This window comes from Falco punctatus (genome assembly GCF_963210335.1).
Source record: "Falco punctatus genome assembly, chromosome: 13".
In the NCBI taxonomy this organism is placed as follows: Eukaryota; Metazoa; Chordata; class Aves; order Falconiformes; family Falconidae; genus Falco; species Falco punctatus.
In genome coordinates this window covers 6513349-6537554 of record NC_137593.1, presented here as the reverse complement: position 1 = coordinate 6537554, position 24206 = coordinate 6513349, and the positions used below count along the sequence as shown (strand labels likewise).

General features: G+C 41.9%; 1 protein-coding gene across 2 annotated transcripts in view; it reads right to left on the bottom strand.

Moving 5' to 3' along the window:
* Positions 1-24206, bottom strand: part of FNDC3B (fibronectin type III domain containing 3B) — a 222079-nt gene that overhangs the window by 84490 nt on the left and 113383 nt on the right. For both annotated transcript variants that reach the window (XM_080410542.1, XM_080410543.1), the window contains 3 exons: positions 22019-22095; positions 14057-14300; positions 11345-11635 (listed from right to left, as the gene is read on the bottom strand). In XM_080410542.1, coding sequence (XP_080266668.1) covers positions 11345-11635; positions 14057-14300; positions 22019-22095 — 612 coding nt within the window. The remainder of the gene's footprint in view (positions 1-11344; positions 11636-14056; positions 14301-22018; positions 22096-24206) is intronic.

The window sequence follows — 24206 nt, the reverse complement described above, 5'->3', positions numbered from 1 at the left end:
GGCTCTTCCCTGAAGCTCCTGACTCCCACTTGCCAGGTAAAGATCTGACGTTTCTCTCCCTCTACAAACGTCACCAACAAATGCTTATCTTTTCCTAGAGACAATGAAGTTCTTCAAACCTCTCACAATCTTCTACGACAGCCGGGATGCGCGACTCAAAATGCCAGCTGTGAAATGACGTTATCTGGCATTTACAGAGGCAAGTTTTCCCCTCGAAGGAGAAGGCTCCCTTCAATCACGGCACCCGACTCCCAGCTGCCAGGCAAAGCAAGAGCCTGAGCACCACAAGCACAGCCAGCGGAAGGAGTCTTACCCCTTCCTTCTTCTCCTTACACTGATGAAAAGCACAACTCTGACAGCACCAAAAATTACTGTCTCCTCTTCCCAGCTGGGTCACCGACAGCCCCACTGCATCCCAGCAGCAGCCCGAGAAGCAGCAGGCAGCACGAGCTGGTCTCCGTCACTCCTTGATGTCCCTGCTGAGACAGCCACAGCGGGTCCTCCCGCAGCAGAGGTGACCCCCACACCCGCTAAGGATGGAGGTGCAAAGCACAATTCCTATCAAACACAGACTTTGACAAGTCTCCAGTGTCACCAGCCTGGAGTTTTACATTCTGTGACTGCTGCCCCATGCCAATCAGGAAATATTTTTCTCTGAAATACTGCCTGTAGTGCAGGGGGACAACGGCATCGGTATTGAACCCAGCATAAAACATGCCTTTTCTTGACCTTCAAAAAATATGACCATATGAAAAATGACCGATAAAAACCTTTCCTAATCTGCCTGTTATATAAGTAATAGCATTTTCCTGATCAAACACAAAGCTAGCGAAATAACCTGCAAAACTGCATATTTGCACAGAAAAACAATCAGGCAGCGCAGCCAAAACAGACGCCATAGGAGCCCCAAACTTGGTCGGGATTAAACGGAGCTCCGCAGCCAAAATTAACAACCTCCTTGGCAATGAACCTTGTAAAGCCACTGAGTTTGCTACAATACGAAGGCAGCAGAGCACCTACCCAATGCAAAGGCATAACGCTGCCCATCAGTTTACAAAACTTTTAAGAAAATAACCAGAAGCCGAATTTTGCCCTCAGTCACAACTCTTCAGCCTTGCTTGAGTCAAAGAAGAAACAAACGGAGAAACGTCATCTTTCGATTTCACAGCGGGCAAGGAGAAGTGCTTCGGGATGCTCAGATTTAGCGCTGACTGCTATTTCTGTCTCAAGGAAAGAGTCAGAGCAAGCTATTCACTTTTCACAAGAAATTAAGCAGGGAAAACTTTATCTAAAACAGGATAAAAGTAGAAAATGCCTTCTCTTTTCACTGTTCTCGGTATTGTCTTAACATTCACATTAAAGCAGAAATGTTATTTCCACATACTACTTAGACTATCAGCATGTTTCTAAGAGAAGTTAGATTCCACAGGAAAAGTCTGTTTTTAAGAGAAAGAAATAATTCCAAATGATAACACTTGAAATACAAAGATTTTTCATGGAGCCTCCATTGGGATTTTTCAATGTCAACCTAGGGAATGGCTGCAGAGTCACGGTACTTTCTGAATGAACCCCAGCCTCTCTTTTCTGTTACCAATGTAAATTATTGCCATCTTTTTCCAGACGAAAACTATGAGATAATTCAGACTGCAATGAGTGGTGGTGGAGATCGCAGTAATCCAGGAAATCTATTAACCTTTTTTTCCTCTTTCCCCTCTGCACTACAGCTCAGAGATGGGGAAAACAAAGAACTCCCACTCCCCTCTCTACATCAACCCAAACACCTACAGATTGACAGCTGAATAGAAACCAGTCTTCTCCCCATGACAGATGACAATCAACTTATGCGACTAATCCCAGCCTAAACTGTTTTGCAGCCAAGGCTGAATGATGAACTATGACTATGTGAGCTAGAATTATATTAAACAGAACATTTGATAAAGATCGGGTGCTAAATTTCTACAATGCAATAATAAAAAAAAAGGCTGACGTGATGTTACCGATGCCCTCCCATGCCTGTCGTGTGAGGAGCGCACTCAAGAACTTTTAAAAAAGCCTGGTCTGTAATGTCTGCACTAACCAACTGCTAGTAAGCTGGAAGAACTGCCCTTGCAATTAGCAGTCCTGTACGGGATGAGGGCAAAATACAACCTCTGATATTTGCACAACCAGTTTCACCACTGAGAATCTTTCCAAATATTTCAAATATTTCACAGAAATATCCACCTGATTACAGCTCGCTGGGAAGGCATCAACAAAGCTACAGGAATTTCAGCTCGATCTGGATTTCATTGCCGAGATGAAATTCAGGCAAAAGTCACATGAATCACAGTAAATCAAAGCAGCTGCTTTTAAGCACAGCTCCTTACGGAAGAAAAAAAAAATAAACAAAAAACCAAACCCAAGCTCCAGGACAAAGTCTTTTATCATAAACCTTGGAGAAAACTGAAACGGCTGCTTTACTCAGGAACAGTGCCTATGGCTTCTGTCAATTGAATACTCAAAGCCTTGCCTCGCCTAAAAATAAGATGTCGTCCCACCTGTCTCCAAAAGACAATACACTGAAGGTCACAAAAACTTGTGAAATCAAATTCCACCCTTCCTCAGAAAAGGAAAATTAACTGATGGGTTTTGAAGCACAGCCTGAGAGTTAGGTAAACAACTCCCGTTAACTTCAGCAGGATGAGAAATTTCATTTCACCGCCTTTGCAAATCCAGATGAATATACAGACAGCCATCGTTCCTAACATCTGGGTATACAAATAGGGGTTGATCATTGAATGATTAGACTTAAAGGTGTTTTATTTTTTATACTCTAGAGGGAGGAAATGTTCTACCTCTTCCCTACAAACACCCTCTCCCGTTTGGCTCCGTGTCCCAGCTATGGCCAAATACGGGAAGCATGGTTCCCTTCCTTTGTCACTGGTCCACGTTATCTCCTCTGAACTGGTGAGAATACACTGTTTATCTCACCCTGAAGCTCTGAGACCTTTGCCTAACTTCTCCCCAGCACGAGGATTTAACCACTGAGCATTTAAAGCAGGATGAAAACGTATGGTTTTTTACTGTTGATTTGGCATTATACATGACATAAAACTCCTAGGAAAAAGACTCAGATTTCAGTCTTCTGGATTTGACTGTCAGTTGCAGCAGAAGCTGCAAATTCTTGAGACAATATGAAGATCCTCTGGGGGAAGAGGTTGTGCCTTACGTCATTCGACACTGACTTCCTGATAAATCACAGGGCAAACAGCTTATCCAGCTCCCCCACCCCCCCCCCGAGGAGATCCTGCTGGCCAAGTGAGACAAGGGAGGGATGAAAGCAGATGAGAAGAATATGAGTCTTACAGGGGTTGACCAGGATTTGGAAGAACAGCCTCGGGGAAAAACTCCAACCACCATCAAAAGGGTTTTTAAGTCACCACTAAGGTCAAACGAGAGCCCTGGATCCAGATTTCCCCAGCCTTCACCAGTTATGCCCTACGGTTTCCTAGGTGGACTCCGAGCTGTGTTTCTGGCAGCATAGCACACTTAGATTAGGGAGCTTCAACTGAGGTTTACTCTGTCTGAGCTTCTGTGATGAGACTGAAAAATGTCACTACAATTGTGGTCACCCATTCTGCCCCATCTGTGCCTCACAGCCGGGGATGCCCAAGCGACCACTTCTCAGAGCAGCTTATAACCACGCTGGACCACGTGTCCACAGCTACGTTTCTAGTCATAAAAAGTCTGTATGAAACCAAGTTTGACACATTTACATTCACCTTTAAAAGTAGCTCTCATGGAAGATGGGAGAATACTGTGCAATTGAACTAAGAGGCAACGCTCCCATTTAGTTAATGAAAACAATGTCTTATCTCCTCTGGTGCCTAAGTTATGAAGCTGGTTCTTTAGTCTTTCAAGATAAGTGCATAAAAATAGAGCGCGAATATCTGCTCCCTCCCTGCCCCAGCCCCCCAGCTTGCAGGACTCTGCTAAGGAAGCACAGAATGAAGCAAAGAAGGTAGGACTGCCACGGCACTCGGGCTTCCCAGAAACTTTGGGTTTGTTCCTGCAGCATGGGTACATCAGGAGAACACCACCATGCTCACGACATTTCACATGCAGACAAGATTTTGCAGGCTTGTAAATTCCTGGGAATTATTTTGCACACAGCAGACTTTGGGAAAGAGTTGGTCGAGATGCACGAGAAGGAGCTACCCACAGGCAGCTCAAAGCGAAACGCTGTTGGGTTTGGAGCTGGGCAAAGCGACGGCCGAGGGAGCGAGTATGTTGGCGCTGGGCATGGACTTGCTTTTCGGTACCACCGGTCTCCTTGTGATAGTTTTCACCTTTCTCCATCAAGCCCTATGATGCAAGTCAAGTTTCAAGACAGCAGATAAGCAGACTTGTTTCTCTCCCTCAACGCAGCGTCTTTCTCTCTGATACTGGATAAACATTTTAGCAATTCTCACTGAAGTCACAAATTAAGCCTAATCTGGATCAATTCTTGCATGCATACAAACTGACACGAACTTGGGTATCTATTTTGCCTGAACCCTGCATGACATCAATATGTTTCTAATATATCCATCAATCTATATAGAGCCCCACTGAAGTGGTTACTTCATGTGACTATTAGGTGAAATATTATTTGGTAAAGAATCTGTGTGGCCCAGCTAATGGAGTTGACCCTGGTACACAAAGGTATACTCTCAGCATGGTAACATCAGCAATTTCTGCAACTCATAACCATTTTATTTTCTGCCTGGATGAGCAATTTCACACCCTATTATTTTAGGGAAAATACAAAAGACAAGGAATGTTTAAGAAGCAGGCATATTTCCAAATAGAAATAAACAAAACCACAAGCTTGGTCATGATGTGAGAGATGAGGTCGAGGCACGAGAATATCACACTGGAAATTCCCTGGCGTCACAAATTAACTGTGGTTTCTCAAGTTCAGACTAGTGCCCTAATTAATGCATCTATTTCCTTTCACTTATTAAAACTTAAAGAAAAACAGCATGTGCACAATACACAATCTATATTTCTAATTAGATCTAAGTCTAAACAATTTAGCCAAGTAATATTATTCGCTAAAACTATTAAAAAAATGCAGCAGGAACAGTAATACCATTCAGATTTCATATGCGATGCTGATCTATGCTTACAAGATTCAACAAGTCTCTGTTTCCACTAAATATTATGTTTCACATTTCATTACTTGGTATAATACTGAAACTGACAAAGCCTAACAGATGTATTTTAGAATTCAGAGTGGTTTTTTCCATGTTCCTAATGTAATTACTGTGTCAGTTTTGATGGGTTGTCTTCAGGAGCCAGCCCTGCTAAATCTCCTTATTTTACAGGAGCAAATACATTTAGGGAAACCAGGGAAGCTGCACTTACGTAGGGACATTTTGTACTTGAGCAGAAGAACCATTTAGGACAAATTTTGTCTGCAGAATACTTCTATATTGGTATAACAAAGGTCTTTTGTTAGCACCTACCAAATCATCAGCTCCTGGCTAAAAGAACACAGAAGTTACACATATTAGCACAGTATTTCTCAGCCCCTCTGCCTGCGCAGACCGAAAGTGATGCAACTAGTCTTTTAAATCTATAGGATATTACAGGTACAAACACATATATGGCCAATAAGATTACAAAACAGATTCAGAACCAAAATAGGAAAGAATTGACAGCATCTAGAATGAGTAAGTAGAGGAACTTTGCCTGGTTCCTGTCTGCACTGAATCATAGTTCCCTCAGTTTCCCTTTAATTCACAGGCTCTGGATTACAGAAAACCTGATACAATTAAAAAAAAACAAACACAAAAAACCCCAACAAAACCAAAACCAGAAAAAAACCCTACTTTTCCTGAATATATTTAACTGTTCTAGAGAAAAGAGAGAAAGAACAGGATAGGGTTATATCAAGAAAGCAGCAGCTCTGTTTTTTTATATATCGTCACCCATTCTGCTTCAGACACGAGCCGCTTGCAGCACGTATCCCACATGGCTCAGGGATACTTGCTGGTACTAGTTCTTGCCAGCATCAGCCCCAGCTAGCCATACCACTCACATTTATATCTTCATCTCAGAACTTCTGGCTTGCTGAGTTCACTACTTTTAAAACGTTTTCAAACTGAACCCACCACAATTAAGAAAGTTGTCTGGCTAAGCCCATTTTCCATCTGTTCCTGACCCATTGACTTCAAAGAAATGAGCACAGAGCTAGCCACATCTCCTGAGAAATGTCCATCAGCCATGCAGGCAGGAGTATGGAGCAACAGCTTCCACCTTTGGGAGCATCTGAAGGCTGCTTCAGTGCACAAAATCAGATTTACAAAACCTCAACAACAGGAAAGTAACACCTTTGCATTTTTAAGCTGGTTGTACCCATACGACAACAGCAATGGTACTACAAAAGTTTATGATTTATCTATAGTGTACAACAACTTTTGGAACTATTAGACCATTCCATATTTTGGTCTCCCTTCTCCATTTGTAAAACATGCCACTGCCATGTCCATGCGAGAAACCAGCTGCTCAGAGAAGCGAGGTGGACACCAAGTCAGCGTTCCTCAGCCTGGGCAGTGCAAAAGCAAGTCTGCTTTTTTAAAAAAAAAAAAAAAAAAAAGCGTTAGACAAGTCCACAGACAACAGGTCGACAAGTGGGTACCCAACGGACTAGGCAGGAGTAAACCCTCTATTGTGCCCGGCAGATCTGGATGCTGGAGGAGGCTGGAGGAGCAGGGACCAGTGTGTGTAGGATGGGGCCGGGCTCACTGGCTGCACCCCAGCAGCATCTCCGTCAACTGCTGAAACCCCCTGGGCTAGATGGGCCCCCCTGCTCTGACCCAGGAGAGCCAAATATTCTCAAATCACCACCAAAAGAAATTCTTTATGGAACGCTTACATAAAGGTGCATGCGACCCCCCTGGAGCTGCCTCCCTGCCCAGGCTCGGTCTGTTTATTCTGGCACCCAGTTCCCAGCACCCACCCAGCTCCTGGACAGGATGCACATAACAATCCATCTCCTGCTTTCTGCTTTTACCCATTTGAAGTGTTTTAGTTTTGGCTATCTTGGGTTCTTCAAACTCCAATGAGGATTAAAAAAAAAAAAAAAAAAAAAAAAGATTTTATCTCACTTGAAGGGGGGCGGGGAAGAGGTTTTATTAGCAAATAGGCAAAAGCATTGTAAGAATGCTCAAAACTGCCTATGTTCCCACAGTACTTGCAGCCACACACAAAACTTCTCAAACTACCAGATCACTACATGACCAAGTGAACCACTGAGTGCATGAGAAGGAAGTGACTCAGACTGAAATTCATAAAGGACAGCATGAATGGGACAGGATTTCCGCTTACAGCTGTTTTTACATGGCAAGGCTCCTTTAGAAGGAAAAAAAAAAAAAAAAATCAACCCACAACAACCCCCCCCCTTGCTCCCTCCTCTCTCATTCAGTTTTTAAAACAGCTCTGCAGAAAAGCTACAGTATGGATTTTAAATCAGAAACCCTACATCACACCTCCAGGTCTTCTGCCTGTGTAAGACACCATCCATCCTACCACAACAAATGCTCAGAATAGCTGCTAACTTTTCAGACCGATCTAAGCCACCAGTTTCCTTTTTTTTTTTTGCCTTAAAATGGCATTCTTCCAGCATCCAGCATAACTAGAAATCTTTATTTACAAGTGCCACTCCCAACATAAAGACACAATGCTGTCAATGGAAAAAGCCAGAGGAACTGCACTTATATCCCCAAGCTGAAGCTGTATTTTCCCTACCAAAAAGAGGTCCTGACCCATGTTACAGGGCCAGCCTGGGATAAGCGTGCATAGCACCAATGTACTTTTAATGTACCATCACGCTGTACAGAGTGGCACAGTGGAGCACGTGCTGGACCCACAATTGAGGAGGTGACAGAACCAAAGGTACCCCAGAGTCATTTATTTTAGTACTACTGATGATGCTATCACCCCTTTTCTTCTACCAGTGCTGAATCGGCTTTTGGGGGAAATCCCTGGTCCTTTTAATACTGAAAGGAGGCAGTAAGTTATTGACACATAGCAGAATTTTCCTTGACCACTTACTCAAATGTCATGGGTGCAATACATGCAGTGACTGTATGTTTTGATGGAAAAGTACGTTGTTAACTGAAATATCTCATGTCCTGTGATTTCCATCATACCTTTTCAGGGAAAAAAGTAGAGCTGTCCTTGCGTTGTACACTGGGCATTTTCTTCAACATTATTCTTACAGTACTCTGGAATAACCTCAGCGCAGCAGTAGCAGAGGTTGCTCTGGGGTGCTCAGTAAGGAGCAACACACCTCCCACAGAAACTGCTATCAAGAAACAAGGAGCAGGACAAGCATTTACTGAAACACAGGGGTAGCAGATCCAAGAACCTATCTTCCACTTCCCCATCACGAACACCACGGTGCAGATCATACTCCTGTACCGATTAAACCAGACACTCAAACCGCCTTTCCGAGCGCCGGCTCAGGTGGCACGCACCCTGCGCAGGGCGAGATGCCGCCTGCCAGCAGCCAGCTCCTACCCACGCTCCCAGCGCTCTGCTTCCGAAAAGCCCAGTCGTTAAGGAAAGCGATGGCTGTGCCATGCTGTAGTACCCGGGACGGACCCACGCTGTCTTCTGCGGCAGCTTGGGCTGTGCAAGTGTCTGCTCCAGCTGCGTACAGGGCTCCTGCAGCCCCGCTCCCTGGCAGGCAGCGCGGCTGCTTCGGGGACAGCAGCTTGCTAGGAGCTGGCTCGCCGGATGGCTCCAGCATCCAAACACCCGGAGTAAGTATGCTACTAGCTACCCCTGTGCAAACACACGCACACCACAACCAGATACGAAACGATCAATGCTATGAAACACAGCACCATCTCAATCAAGAACTTCACACAAACGAACCCATCAGGTCCAGTTCTCCTTCACCTTACTCTTCAGATTCACTCTAAATTTATACATTCCTACTTGCCTCTTAAGAGTTTTTTGGCTAAGTGGTTTTCTAAATAAAGACTCTTATTCTCTACGTATTACACATATATATTTTATAGTTTTTCCAGGCTATTCTGCAATTTTGGAAGCAGCCACCCAGCACCAGCAAATTTTTAACTATTAGCAGGCTTGAACTAATGCACATCCACAAAACATCTAAGTTTAAACGCCTTTGCTGCTTGCTGCTTCTGACATTCTCTTCCTGGGTTACTTTAAACACAGTCATCTTAGCAGCATGAATCACAATTATCAACTGCTCCCAGACTGCTTTTAGTTCTCACCCCAACTACCCATATGGCCAGGTTAGTCAGGCATCAATCAATAAATCCCTAAATTCAAGAAGAAACAGAGAAGGTAAATATAAAGCAGCAGGTATTATTAGAAACTTAAAAATATCAAATGGGAACTTATTTCAGGGTGTAGTTTGGCGAGACATTACAAAAACTCTTGTGATCACCTTTCCACAGAAATTTGCATATACACCTATAAAAATAACAATAGACAGATGTGAAAAAGCTCACATTTGGGTCCACAGCATTATAATTATTTTTTCTTTTATTATGAAACAATTTCTCCTATTCCTGCTCTGGCCACAGACTTTGCTGTAGAGCAGTCTGACAGTGGCTCCCGGGCCACCCTCTCCAGGCTCTGATGCAGAACCACTAGTTTAAACCACTAGTGAGCTGGATTTTTCAGAGTGTGGGATAACTGATGTTTCTTTGCATGGTGTCCTGTTATGGACTTTTCCACAGTCTGGGGAAAGACTCCATCATTTGCTGTTCCCAGTTTTAAGGTGCTTTCCAATGGACAGACTGGACGTGCCGTAGCCCTGACTTCGCTAATTGTCTTGGCATTTTAAGAGGGCTTACACTCTTCAGCTGAAGCACAGCAGACTACTCCAAAACAAAAACAAAACAACCCCCCCCCAAAAAAAAAACCCCAAAAAAGGCAAACAAAGGTTGCAGGAAATGCTTAAACTAGATGGTTTTAAAATAAATCTAGATTATTTTCCAAGGGATCAACCAGGCTGACTTCAGTACCCACTGAAGCTATATTGTGCTGTTTAGCTGTTACGACTATTCCATGTCTTTCACGTAGGTGCTTCCAAACACCTCATGTATCCCAACATGGACTAGAGTAAAAAATAAAGTAAAAAATAGCTAAACATTAAAAAAGAATTTTAAAGGTGATAAGCTGGTTGACAAGGAAGAATTAGGAAGTCTAATGCAGTGATTAATTTTCTTGGATTAAAGGATTCCCAAACACAGCTCTTTGCTAATTCTAAAGACCCCGAAGCAGGGCTACAAATCCTCATTCCTTACCATGCCAGTAGCATTTTTTAGCCCTTCAGCTACCAATTAAGTTAATTTTTATGAGTATTTATTTCAATTATGTCTCAAGTAAAAGCAGACAGCCAAATAAATACACACAGTATATAGATAACGGAAAATCTATGCTGCGTGTATAAATTCACACAAAAGATTCCAGAGTGTGCTACATCATAAATACCCCAGACATGCCGGGTATAAGCTTGCTTACCACATAAAAGTATTTTTTAGCCAGCTGCAGTTGCAGCACTCAGCAAAGAGACAGGCAGAAAAGAGAAAGGCTGAAATGTATAATGGATTATCACAAGCTACTAAGCTAAATTTATGTAGAACTGGCTACATACAGAATGGCTTGGGATAAATTAGATTTGATTAGATGAATAACCTCATGTTTTATTGTAAACTTTCCTTTTTTTTTTTAATAGTAAGCCTCTGAAAGCATTGAAGAAAATTATTTCAAAAATAGCCAGGTTTATTTGATCACTAACTCCAATGGCTAAGATTAAGCAATTTCTTCTCAAATTTGTTGTTTCAACTAATCATACTTCCATTGAACTTTCACATAAACAAACCTGGTTTTTCAGCAATCACCTCAAAGCTTTCTAATACTTTTACTACATTTACCTAGGAGATGCAAAGTAGCAGTATTTAGCGGTCACGTTTTGGTTATAGCTCAATTGTCTGTAAGGATTTCTGCGAAGTGCCAAGATGCCTGAATGAAAAGCAAAATAAAACCAAGAACTTGCCCATAAAATGCATTTCTGTTTCCAGTAGATAAAAAGAAAATGTTGCTGCATCTACCAGGGAGCAGTCATGAAAGATGGGGAGGCGACCGGTTCATCTTACAAAACAAATATAGTACAGCAAGCCCAACGTTTATATTTAAGTTCACACTGTATTAACACTGTCTTTATGTGTGGGTGGTAGTGTTTTTTGGCATAGTTACTACATCCATATACAGGCGGTCGTAAGCCGGAAAGGTGCAATAAAAAGGAATTAAAAATAAATAAAACTGTCTTTACCATGTGGGTCTTGTTCATTTGACTTCGGGCTGCTTCTTGCTCTGCGCTCTGGTTTCTTTACTGGTGGAGCGCCCCCGCCGCCGCCTCCGCTGCTTGCTCCATTGTGGCTCTTTGCATAACCATTATATACAGTTGTGCAGCTGCCTATATGGCTTTTGTAGATGGATGAAGGGGGACTATTCAGACGGTTTTGGCGATCAATCTGCCTGTCTTTGAGTTTTTTGTGCTGCGGTTTACTGTATTGATCTTCCCTGGTTATATAGCTGGACATCCCATACAGTGGTATGATTTCTGAAATGAAAGAATTCAGCCATGTTAACCACTATATTTTTTCAGAAAATCAAATTCCCGACTATCTCTAAATGAAATTACTGCAGATTCTCCTGGAGACATTTTACAACAAGCCATTTTTTTTTCTTAAGAAAGCTTTCCTGCAAGGTTGATGATTTTTTTGGTACTAAGTGTGCTCCTTTGCTGATAGAATTCCATAACTCCTTGGATGAGTGTGAAAAACACAGCAATTAGGGTAATAGTTTCTTCTTTCCTTTTCAGTCTTGTGTTTTGGGGACACATTCAAGCAAAAATCCAGCGAAACTGATACTTGGGGAAAAGCCTTCTTAAGTTCGCAGCAGTTTAGCAGTTTCTTCCCCAAGGCCTGACTGGACAGAATAATCTGGGATGCCCTGGTTCCAGGCTGCCATCACTGATTACATGCAATTTAATTTCCCAGTATAGACAGACTTCACAATCATGTCAACTGTGCCTGCCTAAGGAGAGAAGCGTAGCATGAAATGGAAGCTCTGGGTAAGTAAAACTGCCTGAAAAAAAAAAAAGCTTGAGAAATATAAGTATCATAAGTACACTTCTGATAGACTTCATTAAATGCAATCCCCACTTTTCCCCTCCAAGGATTACTGTCTCTAAGCTAAGGGCAGGTCAGCTTGCAGGAATCTGAGTATTTTCTGCTTTACTCTATAGTCCAGCCCTCTGTGCTCTACTTTGAGTCTGAAGCTTGATCAAATTCATGCTCAGAACAACAGTTTTGCCTTTGCTAGCAAAATAAGTGATACTCTATATATTCTTATTTTTTCTACATCCATTCAGATGCTATTATACAAACTTCTGAGGCAAACAAGCATCCTATCCAGCTGTTTGAAGCCTTGTTTGTAAGTTGAGATTGCCATGTATATTGTATTATAATTTTTCAAGCTGTTTCAACTAGCCAGATTTTCTTTCTTTGCTATGTCAGTGTGTCTTGGTTTTCATCTTTTCTTATCTAGCTACATAACCCTATTTGTACTCTCGCAGTAACTAGCTGCCTAAAAACAGCATTCTACAAATAAATGCAGCTTTTATTTAAAGTGTAAGCCATTGTACAGCAAATGGGAGACAGTGGATTAATACCCTTCAGTACAATATTCACCACTTCAATTATTTCAGCGTTGCAGGTATAGGTCATTCAGTAAAGCAACCGAGGATATTTTTTTTTTTTTTAAATAAATTTATTTTTAAGTTAAATTGGCTTCTTGGTATCTCCAGGCTATGGAAATATTCGATGTCTACTTAACTTGCAGAGTGAACGTAGAGCCACTCACTACCGTGTTTGCATGCAAGACTTGGCCAAGTGACCTGACAAACTGCCCTGTTCCCTTTTCAAGGGAATAATCCCTTCCCTACAGTGGCTACACCCTCCTCCTGCTTTCCTGAGCTTCCCATTTCCCCAGCCCCCAGTATAATGAAGTATAATCGGCAGTAAGGGTCCATTCCTCACTAGAGAATAAAGTTTATTGGTCAACAGAAACTTCGAGAGGTAGCATCAATATATACCTCCCTCCCTCTTCCTTCCTGCTCCAGCAGAACCTCGTATCTGGTGACATGGCTTCAAAAATATTCTTTAGAAAGGGTCTTGAAGTCCAGGTAGTTCAGCAGTAACATAAAACCATGAACCCTGAACTACTTTCTATGTTAAGCATCAAAAGGAGCTTTGCACATTACTTTTTTGGTTAACGCCCTCTTTCAGATTACACAAAGACTTATCTCCAGGGTGGCACAGACACAGCAGTGCATACATAGCTCAGACAGAAACGTGCCCCTTTCATTCCTTTTCTTGCAAGTATTTACTCACGGCCTGATTTGGGTTGCCATGCTACCCTTTGGTATCGGGCAATGCTTTTCAGTGACTTACTGCACAGTCTCAACCAGAATAACAAACAGAAAATGCCTGTTGTTTCTTGGAAAACGACGGCTGGGGGGGCAGAAAGCACAGTACCGCCAACAGGAAGCAGTACCCGGCTCTTCTCACTGGAAATGACTGCGGCAATTCCAGCCCCCCGTATCCATCCTCATTCCTGAGCCAGGATTGACATACTTTGTCTCTAGGTTTTCTGTACAATGCTGCATCATGACAGGAACAGCAACCGGAATGACTCATGTCCTTAGTTTGGAGCATGGGATGAGAGATTTTTCCCCCCACTTTATTTATAAATTAAGTTCGAATTGGCTTAGTCTCTGCAACCAAATGCTGCAATGTAGGACTGCCCTGTGCTGCTGCACTCCGGATGGCTGACACCCCCTGCTCTGGATGCTGAAAAAAAAGATGCTCCACAAAGCCATTCTACAAGTTCTCCAACTCCTTTCTACTCTTGGTTTCACTAGCCCTTAAAACGTGCTCAACACAGGTGTGAAACGCCAATATCTTCCCTCCCTGCTCACCTTGTTCTCCATATATTGTCGGGGGAAGATGATGCTGTGGGAAAAACTGCGGTGGCATGTCCCCAGGGCCAGTGACGGGAGGATAAAAAGCTGTATGAGAGTTGTGAATAAAATGAGGATGATGTGTCAGGTATGGAGGTAAGTGATGGGTTGGAGAGATGGCCGAAGGATAGCTAGGAGGGTAACACTCCGGAGACTGGGGGGTAACCACCACCCTCCGAACGCCGGTGTTGTCTTCTATCACCTGGAAGGGAAGGCAGGGAAACGAGCACGTTATGCAGAATCTGAACCAAACATATTTTTAAAACAGTGCTGTTTACAGTTTGTTCTCCCATTAGAAAATGGTTGGTTTATTCATAAACACATTTCTAAAATTAATATCAGCAGAAGTAATCATAGTGGTGATGTGGCTTTGCTTGGAGACTCAGAGTGCCACACTAATCACTAGGAAACTTACTGCTGCTAATGATAACTATGTGGGTAAGAGACAAAATAAATAACCTGTATTTAGGGAGTACAACAATTGAAAAAGGAACACAAAGCACCAAAATAAGAGTACTCATTGGGACCAACCTTACATTCTGCCCATAAAATTTCCGCTGCTGATTTTGACAGCACTCCGAGTACAGAGTGCGTAACACTCGGCAATTTGCTGGCACTGCTGCCACGGAGCAGCCGTGTGTGTGCACAGAGCCATGTACCCTGCAGGAACCCGCTCTGCTGACACACGTTTTCAGAAGAATTGCCCTGTTCACAACAGGTATCTGCTCAAGACAAACCATAGGGCAGAAGGTTGATTCTGCTGCAGAGCTTGTCTATACACCCGTGCAAATCAGCTCTGGAATATGCATAACCTGGCCCCTAATGCCACAGTCAAAGCATGTAAAAACAGATGTAGGAAGGTGGAAATGTGCTTAGGCTGAAAAAAAGTTTTTCAGCTTATAATTTTTCCAGAACTATATTTCTGGAGAAGAGTCAACCGGCCAAATTTCAGTCCAGAATTAGGAGCCAAGCTTTTCTTAAAGCTTATTCAAAAAACTTCTGCTGTTTCTGGAACTTAAAAATACAAGTGCGTAAGAACAATTACTATCCCTTTGATTCTCCACACTGATGTGCATAAGGTAGAGAAGCATCAAGGAAGCATAATGTAGTTTTATACACAAATAGGTGATTAAAACCCTGTTCTTCTCTAAACTGACTGATGACACAGATGGAATGCTGTATGTGAGGGATGTATTGCATGAGATAATGAATGTGCATCCAGGGCACCTGCTGTGAGATGCTGCCACCCCCTCAGCTGACCACCACCACCTGGAGTTACCCACCCCCCATAGCACCACCAGCAGGACAGACCCTGCTAGGGACCCCCATGCCTCAGCAACTCTGGTCGCATCACCCCGCCTTCGCCCAAACCACAAAGAAAAATTTGTTTATGCTGATATACCCCGAAGTGAAGCTACAGCACGGGCACAGGGTTATTTCTGCTGACGCCGCCGCAGAGGGCCAAGCCCAAGAGGCCGTGCCCACAGCTGTGCGCCATAATGCTCCAGCAAACACAAGTCCCTGCCCCAGGCATCAGCTGAGCGCATTAAACAGGGTAAAATTTAACTAGTATTAGCTAGCCCAGCTCCTTCTTTGGGCCACGTGTTTCCTTGGGTTGTATGAATTTATACCTGTTAGCTACAGGCTGCGACCGCGGGCCTGGACAATTTCTGTGGACTTGCTGGCCTCCTACAGAAATCAATTTTCTACACAATGTTAAATCATTCACTTGTAATTGGGATTTTACATTAAAAAAAAGTGTTGCTTGCGACATTGAGTAACCAGAATAGGAATTTAGTTTAACATACTTGACCCTAACCTCTAAATTTACAACTTCAGCTAGCAATTTGGCACCTGCTGGCTTTAAATTTTGAAGGCTTTACAGAGTCCTCAAAAATGGCGGAACCTCAGAGACATAGACTATCACATCATTGTAGCTGCTGCGTTTCCAGGCCTCTCATCTTTGCTACTGGTTCCACTCAACCTCCACAGCATCTCTTATCCTGGTGTCAGGTCCAAAACCTGCCCTCCGAAAGCTGGAGAAGAGGAAAATCCTTTTCCATTTAGCATGCATTTGCAAAACAGCAATACTTATTTAGCACTGTGCACAAACATGCTGGACTCAACTCTCAGACTTGGATCAAATTGAGATAGCAAGTTTCTGCATCCTGATCTGAAAAGTTTCCATCACGGCTTTAACTAGTCCAAGCCTCAAAGACAACATCAGTCTTTCAGGTGGGTACAAGCTCTTATCTGTGCACATCTAGACCTGACAACACATGTATTTTGTGCTCTAGTGAAAGATGAGTATGTTAAGGAACAGATTTAGACAGAGAGCTTGTACCCTGCAGCAGCCCATAATGTAAACCATATTTAAAATTACTAGGATTCCTCTTCCTGAACTATCTTCCACAGAGCAGGGAAGAAAGCTCAAAATCCTGTCAAAGACCTTTTTGATGAAATTATCCTGCTAGACAAAACTATAAAATATCAGCAGTAGTGAGAGAAAAGCCAGAGATGAGTGGGATAGAATAGAATATTTCAGCTGGAAGGGACCTACAATGATCATCTAGTCCAACTCAGAGGATGAGCCAGCCTTCCAAAGGACTTTTGTCAAAAACCTAAGAGACTAATATCTTTTATTTGTTTCCTCCCAGGCCACAAATGCTGACAGCATTCTTGTTACTTCATGTGCCCACGTTCCAAATGAATGCAGAAACAGAGAGGACATGGTAAAAAATACTGTATCTCCCTATCCCACAAGACATTTTCTCCCCAAACTAGGAATTTTATACGTATGTATATGTGTGTGTGTGTGTGTATGTATGTAAATTTCTGAAGCTGCACATACAATCTTTAAATGTACTACCCTGACATTAACAGATAAAAAAAAAGATAATCCAATGCATTATGTATTATATGCATTAGATAGCTAAAAAGACAGCACAGGTTAAGACAGCAGGCATCTCTGGATTTGTAAAATTTGCAGTGGGTAGACTGTAGTAGCGTCATTCTGGGAGATGACACTCTCATCAAAGACAGAGCTGATTAGTTTTGATCCATTAACGTAGATAACACAACTTAGCAGAGAGGTTAAACTTTGCTAATTGAAGAAGAAACCTGCAATTCTTTCCATCTGCTTAAAACTGTTTGTCATGAAGATCATAAATTCATCAGGAAACACACTGTCTGCTAAACTGTCTCCAGTGCCCAGCAGCAATGAAACCCTAATCCCTGTTGAGGTCTCTAGATGCAATTAGAACATCAAAAGTAATTGCTACTACTAATTTTAGCAGTTTATATTTACAGAAAACAAATATCTCTGGTCATTTGGCACCTAGAGCTAAACTTTCATTATTCTGTGTTTTTCAAAGTGTTACTAGGTAAATTGTCTTTTGCTGGTTTTTTTTGTGCTTGCTGGTGTAATTGGCACGCCACCTCAATAACAATATTATTATAGCATAGTTCTGTGTGGTTTTTTTTCCATATTTTAGGAAGCTTAATTGCCAAGTGAGGTAGGTAGATGATCTTTCAGAAGGATCAGGATGAACATTACTCATACACAATAAAACTGCCTCCCCCATCAGTTGCCACATTTTGAGAATACCATTTTAAATGTTAGTTGTTTCACATTAGAGGTATCACTGTAGCAATGAAAATTCAGTCTAACTAGAGATAATGCACATATTCAAAGTACTTCACTACTCCACATTGTCTCATATTACTCCACTGAAATGTAATACTACACCCCCACGAAGGAGGCATGGTGATTTTGCACAGGTAAATTGTATCTGTATTTTGAGAGTTCCAGTTAAAGGAATATGATCACTCTCACACTAACACACACATTTACTGAACGGGTATAATATGGCAATATGCAAATAATTTCCATTTGCTTTCAAAAAAAATTTCTGATTTCACTTAAGCTTAGCATGCTAGATCCAGCAAGGACATCTGGAGCATGGCCACTGGGTGGACCACAACCAATACTTCAGGAATTTCATAAACTAATTTGAAACTTCATTCATAAATCAATCTGTACCAGAAAACAGTACAGAGTGAGCTCATCCACAAGGAACTTGGATGTCAACATTTTATTTATCGACTTAATTTCTTAAGGATGCCAGTCCAAGTTCATGCCAGCCCTGGCAAGTTTGCATCACTATCTTTGCCATCCATCACATACAAACACCGGTATTAAATCTGTACCTCGAAACTGGAAAACAAACAGATGAACATCTGTAATGCTGGCAAGAACGTTAGGGTATTTTACATCTAGAACGATACAGATCTTCAGGACCAACGCTCATGAACTTAAAAGGATCATCACTTTATCGCTTGCTCCGCACACGAGATCTGCACAACCTTCCTTGTGTTCAGAGCATTAGGGAGGATCACCCTGTTAAAGTGTGGATGACTTAACTGACTGCAGTCTACAAAACACACAGGGGAGCTCTCTGAGCAGTATGCCACACAAAACCGAAGAGTTTGTGGTTAAAAGCTTAGCCAGCCAAACATGGTTTTGGAAGAGAACATCTCTCTTAGGGTAGAGGATGTACCTGAGACCAAAATCCTGGTTCCTGAGGATATGATGGATTTTCTACCACTTCAAATGTCATTGGAAGACCTTCCCCTTTCTCGAAGTTACACTTTAGTTCTGTTAAATGCTACGTGTTTCATGGAGGAATACCGAACTGCAGGACATGCACAGTTCAGGCTGTATGACCTCAACGTTACCTCCCGACAAAAGGAGTCTTATCAGCGCTATGCATGCTTCGTGCTCCAAACAGTAAATTGGTCCTTTAGCCTTAAAATATCTGTGGCAGAGACCACATATTAACAACTCTGTAAATAAAATTCAAAAGCGGAATTTCATGCCAAATTTTCACGTCCAACTACATGAGTAATTCCTCAAACTCCAGTGGAATTGCTCCAGATTTATTTCAGAGAGAGCAGTCCTCAGGCAATAGCATTAGCCCTAAGCAAACAAGTTCATGACCGTGCCTTTTTGTATTTCCATTTTTCTAGTTCTCCTCATTAGAACACCCCAAATCCTCCTTCCCTCCTCCCAAACATAACACACTGTGAAGAGCAGAAAAAAACACCCATGAGAATGTCCCCAAATTTAATAGCTTAGCATCCAAATCATGATCTTTGATCTTTAGATTACGCTGACACCAGGGAGGTCAGGTGCTCGAGGAGCCAGGAGAAGGCACTGGGCCACAGGCCCTGATGGCAAGAAGCCTCCAGCGGGCATCCTAGCGGAGGGTGGGCTCCCACCCTGCCCCCCAGGACTCCTGTGGCACTGAGGCGCCTCCGCCTGCAGCTTGGAACTGGAATGGGCATAACAGCTTGTGCCCGGCTCCTGGCAAGTCATGGGAGCTGCTCCTTCAACGTTCAACAGCTGCAGCCAAAACTGTCGATGCAGCACACATTTAAATACAGATTTTCTACCACACCACCTTCCGCAACTAACTTTTACAGTAGCAATATTGTCCACCGAGAGCACAGCAAAGAACTTTTTCTCTCTTTTATATTTTACTAACCCTAGGCCAACAAAGAATTGCAGAGACCTGAACTCTGATCTGATAGCTCCTATCTGCCAGAGGTGCACAGAGGTTTGTTTGCTGAAAAGGAAATGCAAACCAAATGGCTGCATTGAACTGGTCTTTGAAAGCAAAACCATAGCATGAAATAGCTGAACTGGTGGTGTGTATTTGTCTTCTATTATTTTCCTGGATTTTCTCCCACCCTGGCTAAGCCCCACCATTGGGAACATCTCCTTAATATCAATAAACCCAGCTTCTAGTCACGGCTACTAACATGGTCCTTAAAGTCTAGAAACAGACTATTTCCCTGCTGCTTCCAGTGGGGCTGGTCTGGCAGGGCACACAGCCTCCTGCCAATTGTTTGCTGATCATTTTCACAATACTGAAGAGGTCATGAAGCATCATTTTAATCCGAGGTTGCAATCACAAGATCACCAATGTAACATTTCAGGCTAATACTCACAGTTCCCACAGGCTTGGCATAACAAAATGGAAAAAAAGATTTCATGTCTTATTTTAACAGGCACCATTACTTCTCCACAGAGGTATCTGCTTTCTGCCTGACTCTTAGATGTGCACTTTAGGGACAAATCAAACCAAAAATCAAACATATTTTGATTCCTATCTCAGAGTGCATTCATTTGCTTTATAGCCTTTCCCTTGCCATTCTAAATTTAAAGCCGTGTTCTCATTACTTATCATAAACTAGAGTTTTGAACTGTGAGGCAACAAACGCAAGAGCAAATGAGGCAGGGACACTTAGTACAGTATGAACTAATTCGATCACCACACACTTTCAGCTACTACTATTCAATACGAAGCAGTCTGAAAAGCAAGAGGCTCTCTTGCCACACAGCAGAACACACATTCTGCTGCCGAAAAGCACGGAACACAGAGTTTTACCCTAAAACTTTACAACATATTTCCAGCTCCTTGGAAAAAATTTCTTCAGAAGAGGGTTTTTGGTTAGGGTGTTTCTGGTTAAGAAATGACTTAAAGGCTTTTTTTAGTGGAATTATTCTGTTGCCCCACAAAAAGCATTAAAAAGGAACAGAGTTCAGAGAGAGATACAACTGGAAGACTTTCATCACTCTGGTTTGGAAAGAGTTTCAATTATACCCAACCGTTTATCTCAGCACAGGGGCTGAAAGGTACAAACATTTTAATAATTACAATGTGTTAAAGTAATTTCAAAGGAAGAGTAAATCTTAAAAAAATAAAATCCTTGCATGATATGGGTCAGTTCATTGAATTAGGTCAGCCCACAAGGAGTATTAAAACAGCACTGCAAGTGCTGTCTCAAAGCGTACCCCAGCCACCCACCTCGGGACGCTTGAGAAGCGGGAGGAAGCTGGACCACCCTGCCGTCCTGCCCTCTCTCCTAGGCTGGCTAACAAAGTCCCCTGCACTTAAAGCATGTTCTCATTCTGTTCAGAAGTTAAAATACCACAGAGCAATTGCAGTATTTTGTGGGATTTAAGTATGACGCCATCCACAATTTTTCAGAATGACACAAGCTCACATGTTTCCTGGGGAGGGGAAGGAATTCCAGGACATCAACTATTTTCTGCTTAATAAGATGCCAGGATGTATGTACCAGAAGTTCCTATGCTTTTCATCAAGGATATTTCAAGTATTTTGTATACTTTTAATGAAGCTTTCAATCCAGTCCAGGTCTCAATGAAAGTGTTTTTTTTTTAATTTAAATTACTTTACTTATTGCATTTTTCACAGCTATTCTGCCTTACACCAACCTTTTTTTTTTTCCTGACTTCAGAAAGGGTTTAAGCTTTGCAGAAGACAGCAGGAACACAAACAATCTGGTAATCTATAGTGGTTATTTACACAGTAGAGCAGTAGGTGTTCAAGAGTCTCAAAACCTAATGCAACAGCTTTGTGAAAAGCGTTTTCCATTTTTTCCATGGATAGGTAATTAAATCCCATCTATTCTTCAAAACAAAACACCACCACCCCCCCCCCCCAGCTCTTGATACGCTGCAGTATTTCTGCTGGGAAGATACAACAGCGTATTTTATAGCTACAGTGGTGTCTCCTCTCACTTCCAACTCCTACCCCTTCCGACTATCACACTAGAATTAAGGCACCCCCTACCATCGTGGACTTCTTTCCCTCTCACAAAGGGTAAGAAGTTGCACATGTAGGCTCAATCTGTATGCATAGCTTTTGTTAGTGTTAAAAATAAAACTGGTTGCGCAAACATGTGTATGCTGTCAGTAAAGAGGAGCAGTATGAAAATGTGTATTACCATTTCCGTTAGTATTTCTAGACTAGAAGTCGTACTTCAACCAAGTAGACTTCTCCATATGGATCAATACTATTGCTTTTATACACAATGTAATTCTTCACATACCTGTGAGATATAACCAGGAGGCACATGAATAGGGGGGATGGATCCATTGGGTGACATCATGGGAACCTCTGCTGGTCCTAACAGAGAGAAAGAAAGAAGATATCAGCTTTTTCATTTTTTTAAAAAATGGTGCAATTGCTCAGAAAAGGCTAAAAATAGCTTTATTTTTTAAGTCTCCAACAGCAAAATGAGCAGCTCCACTAATTTCTGGTATATGGAAAATGCCTTGTGCCATCATTCTGAGAATAAGATCATTGTTCAACGACTTTACCATATATTCCATTGAAAAAATATTTTCATCATAAAACAGCTAAAATATAGACTTTATATTACCCACTGATCAACTTATACAGCATTAAGCAGTAACACAATATGTCCTTTAGCAGCCCACAATTCCTATATTGAAATCTGGTTAAGTTATTCTTGTCGAAGGCATGGAAGCAGAGAACAAAGCAGAAACTGTGCAGCCTGGAATTAGGCTGCTCCCAAGGAAAGCGTCCAATTGTAGCGAAAAAAAATTCACATATGTGAAAAACTATCTATCTATTTAAGAATGCACAAAGACCAAATTCATTATCTCAGCTATTCAGACTAACCTTGGAATGTGGTTATACAAGCAAGTAGCTTATGGTTTCCACTCTGAAATCCAGCCCTGAACATGCAAGTTCCATTTTGAGGCACTGAGTACAAGGATAACAAAGCCAGTGCCATAACCATCCAGCTTTTACAAACACAGCCTCACAGCTCAACGAAAGAGTCCAGATGAAATGCAAGTAGTTCGCTTGATTGCTCATTGACTCAGCCATTAACTGGGAACATCACACAGAGCAGTCGGTAAAATGAACCCCCCAAACATCAGACAGATGTTTGCATGTTTGCAGTGAGAGTTTACTACTTAATTTCATTGCTTCCTTAATACACATTAAAATGTTTACACTAACCTGGTAGTTAGCCCCAAAACAGTCAGGGCCAAACTCTTGAGAAGAGCTCAGAGAGAACTTGTTGTTGCAAACTGAATTTTAGCTTTGGCTAACAATACAGGAGATAACTTCATAACCTCCTCTGATGGGGAAGCCATCAAACACCACCAAACTGTATCACATTCTAGGTAAGGAAGCTAAACACCAGAACAGATGAAGGACTTCAGGCACAGACGGGATGTAATGGCCCTCAGGAGTGATTTCTCTCTAAGTTTAGGCAAGTCTAACAAAATCCTGAACAACCTAGCAAGCCACAGTCTAATAAAAGCAAAAGCAGTCCACATTAAATTATCAGAAAGATATTCCCTATCCATCTACATTTTTATACTCCTCAAGCTGCTTATTGTACAATAAGCAGGATTTCCCAACCTCTCAAAACCCAAGTTACACACAGGAATCCATCCCAGTTATTTATATCTCTTCTGATCATGGCTCATTTTCTCTAACCTGTTATTTATAATCTAATCAGCACATATGGTTTTTACCAGTCACGTCTAGATCTGAAATAGGATAATTTATCATCAAGTATATTAAGCACATGGAAACTCCGAGGTTTAAACTAAAAGAAGTCATTTTCGGCATGTGGTTCTGCTGCTCTTCAAACTTGCCTATACTTAGCTATGTAGGGAACTTGACCTATACTACAACCCCAACAAGAAAAGAAAAAAGTCGTTATTACTACTTCTTATTATTCAGCTCATGAGTCCCCTGCCACCTTACTGTATAGTCAACAATCCTTGTGTGAAAGGGAAAAATAAAATATCAGCATGAGCAGTAAGCGATTACCGGGGGGAGCTGTCATCTAAATGGTTCTATTCAAACCCATCAAAAATATGAAGTGACAGTTCGTTCGGAAGGAACTTCACAGAAATATTATTTGAGTAAATGTGTTTTCCCTATCAAAGTATCTGCAAATTTCTTTTGAGGAATACAGGTTTTTTTTATTTCTCTCAGAAACTACTTTGGTCTATATACACTGCCAAGTTTCACTCCACAGTAAGTTGGACATGTATCTATACGTAACAGCCAATACTGGTAAACACAATGACACTGTTTTGGGGGATTCAATCCACGCCGGATTATCAAGTGCTGTTTGGTTCTTCAGAATGAAACATGCCTGAGATTAGGTAAAATTAATATTCACATTGTTATGCAACTCGTGCCTTGTCAGTGATTTCTCAAACCTGGAAAACTGCAAGAAAAAAGTC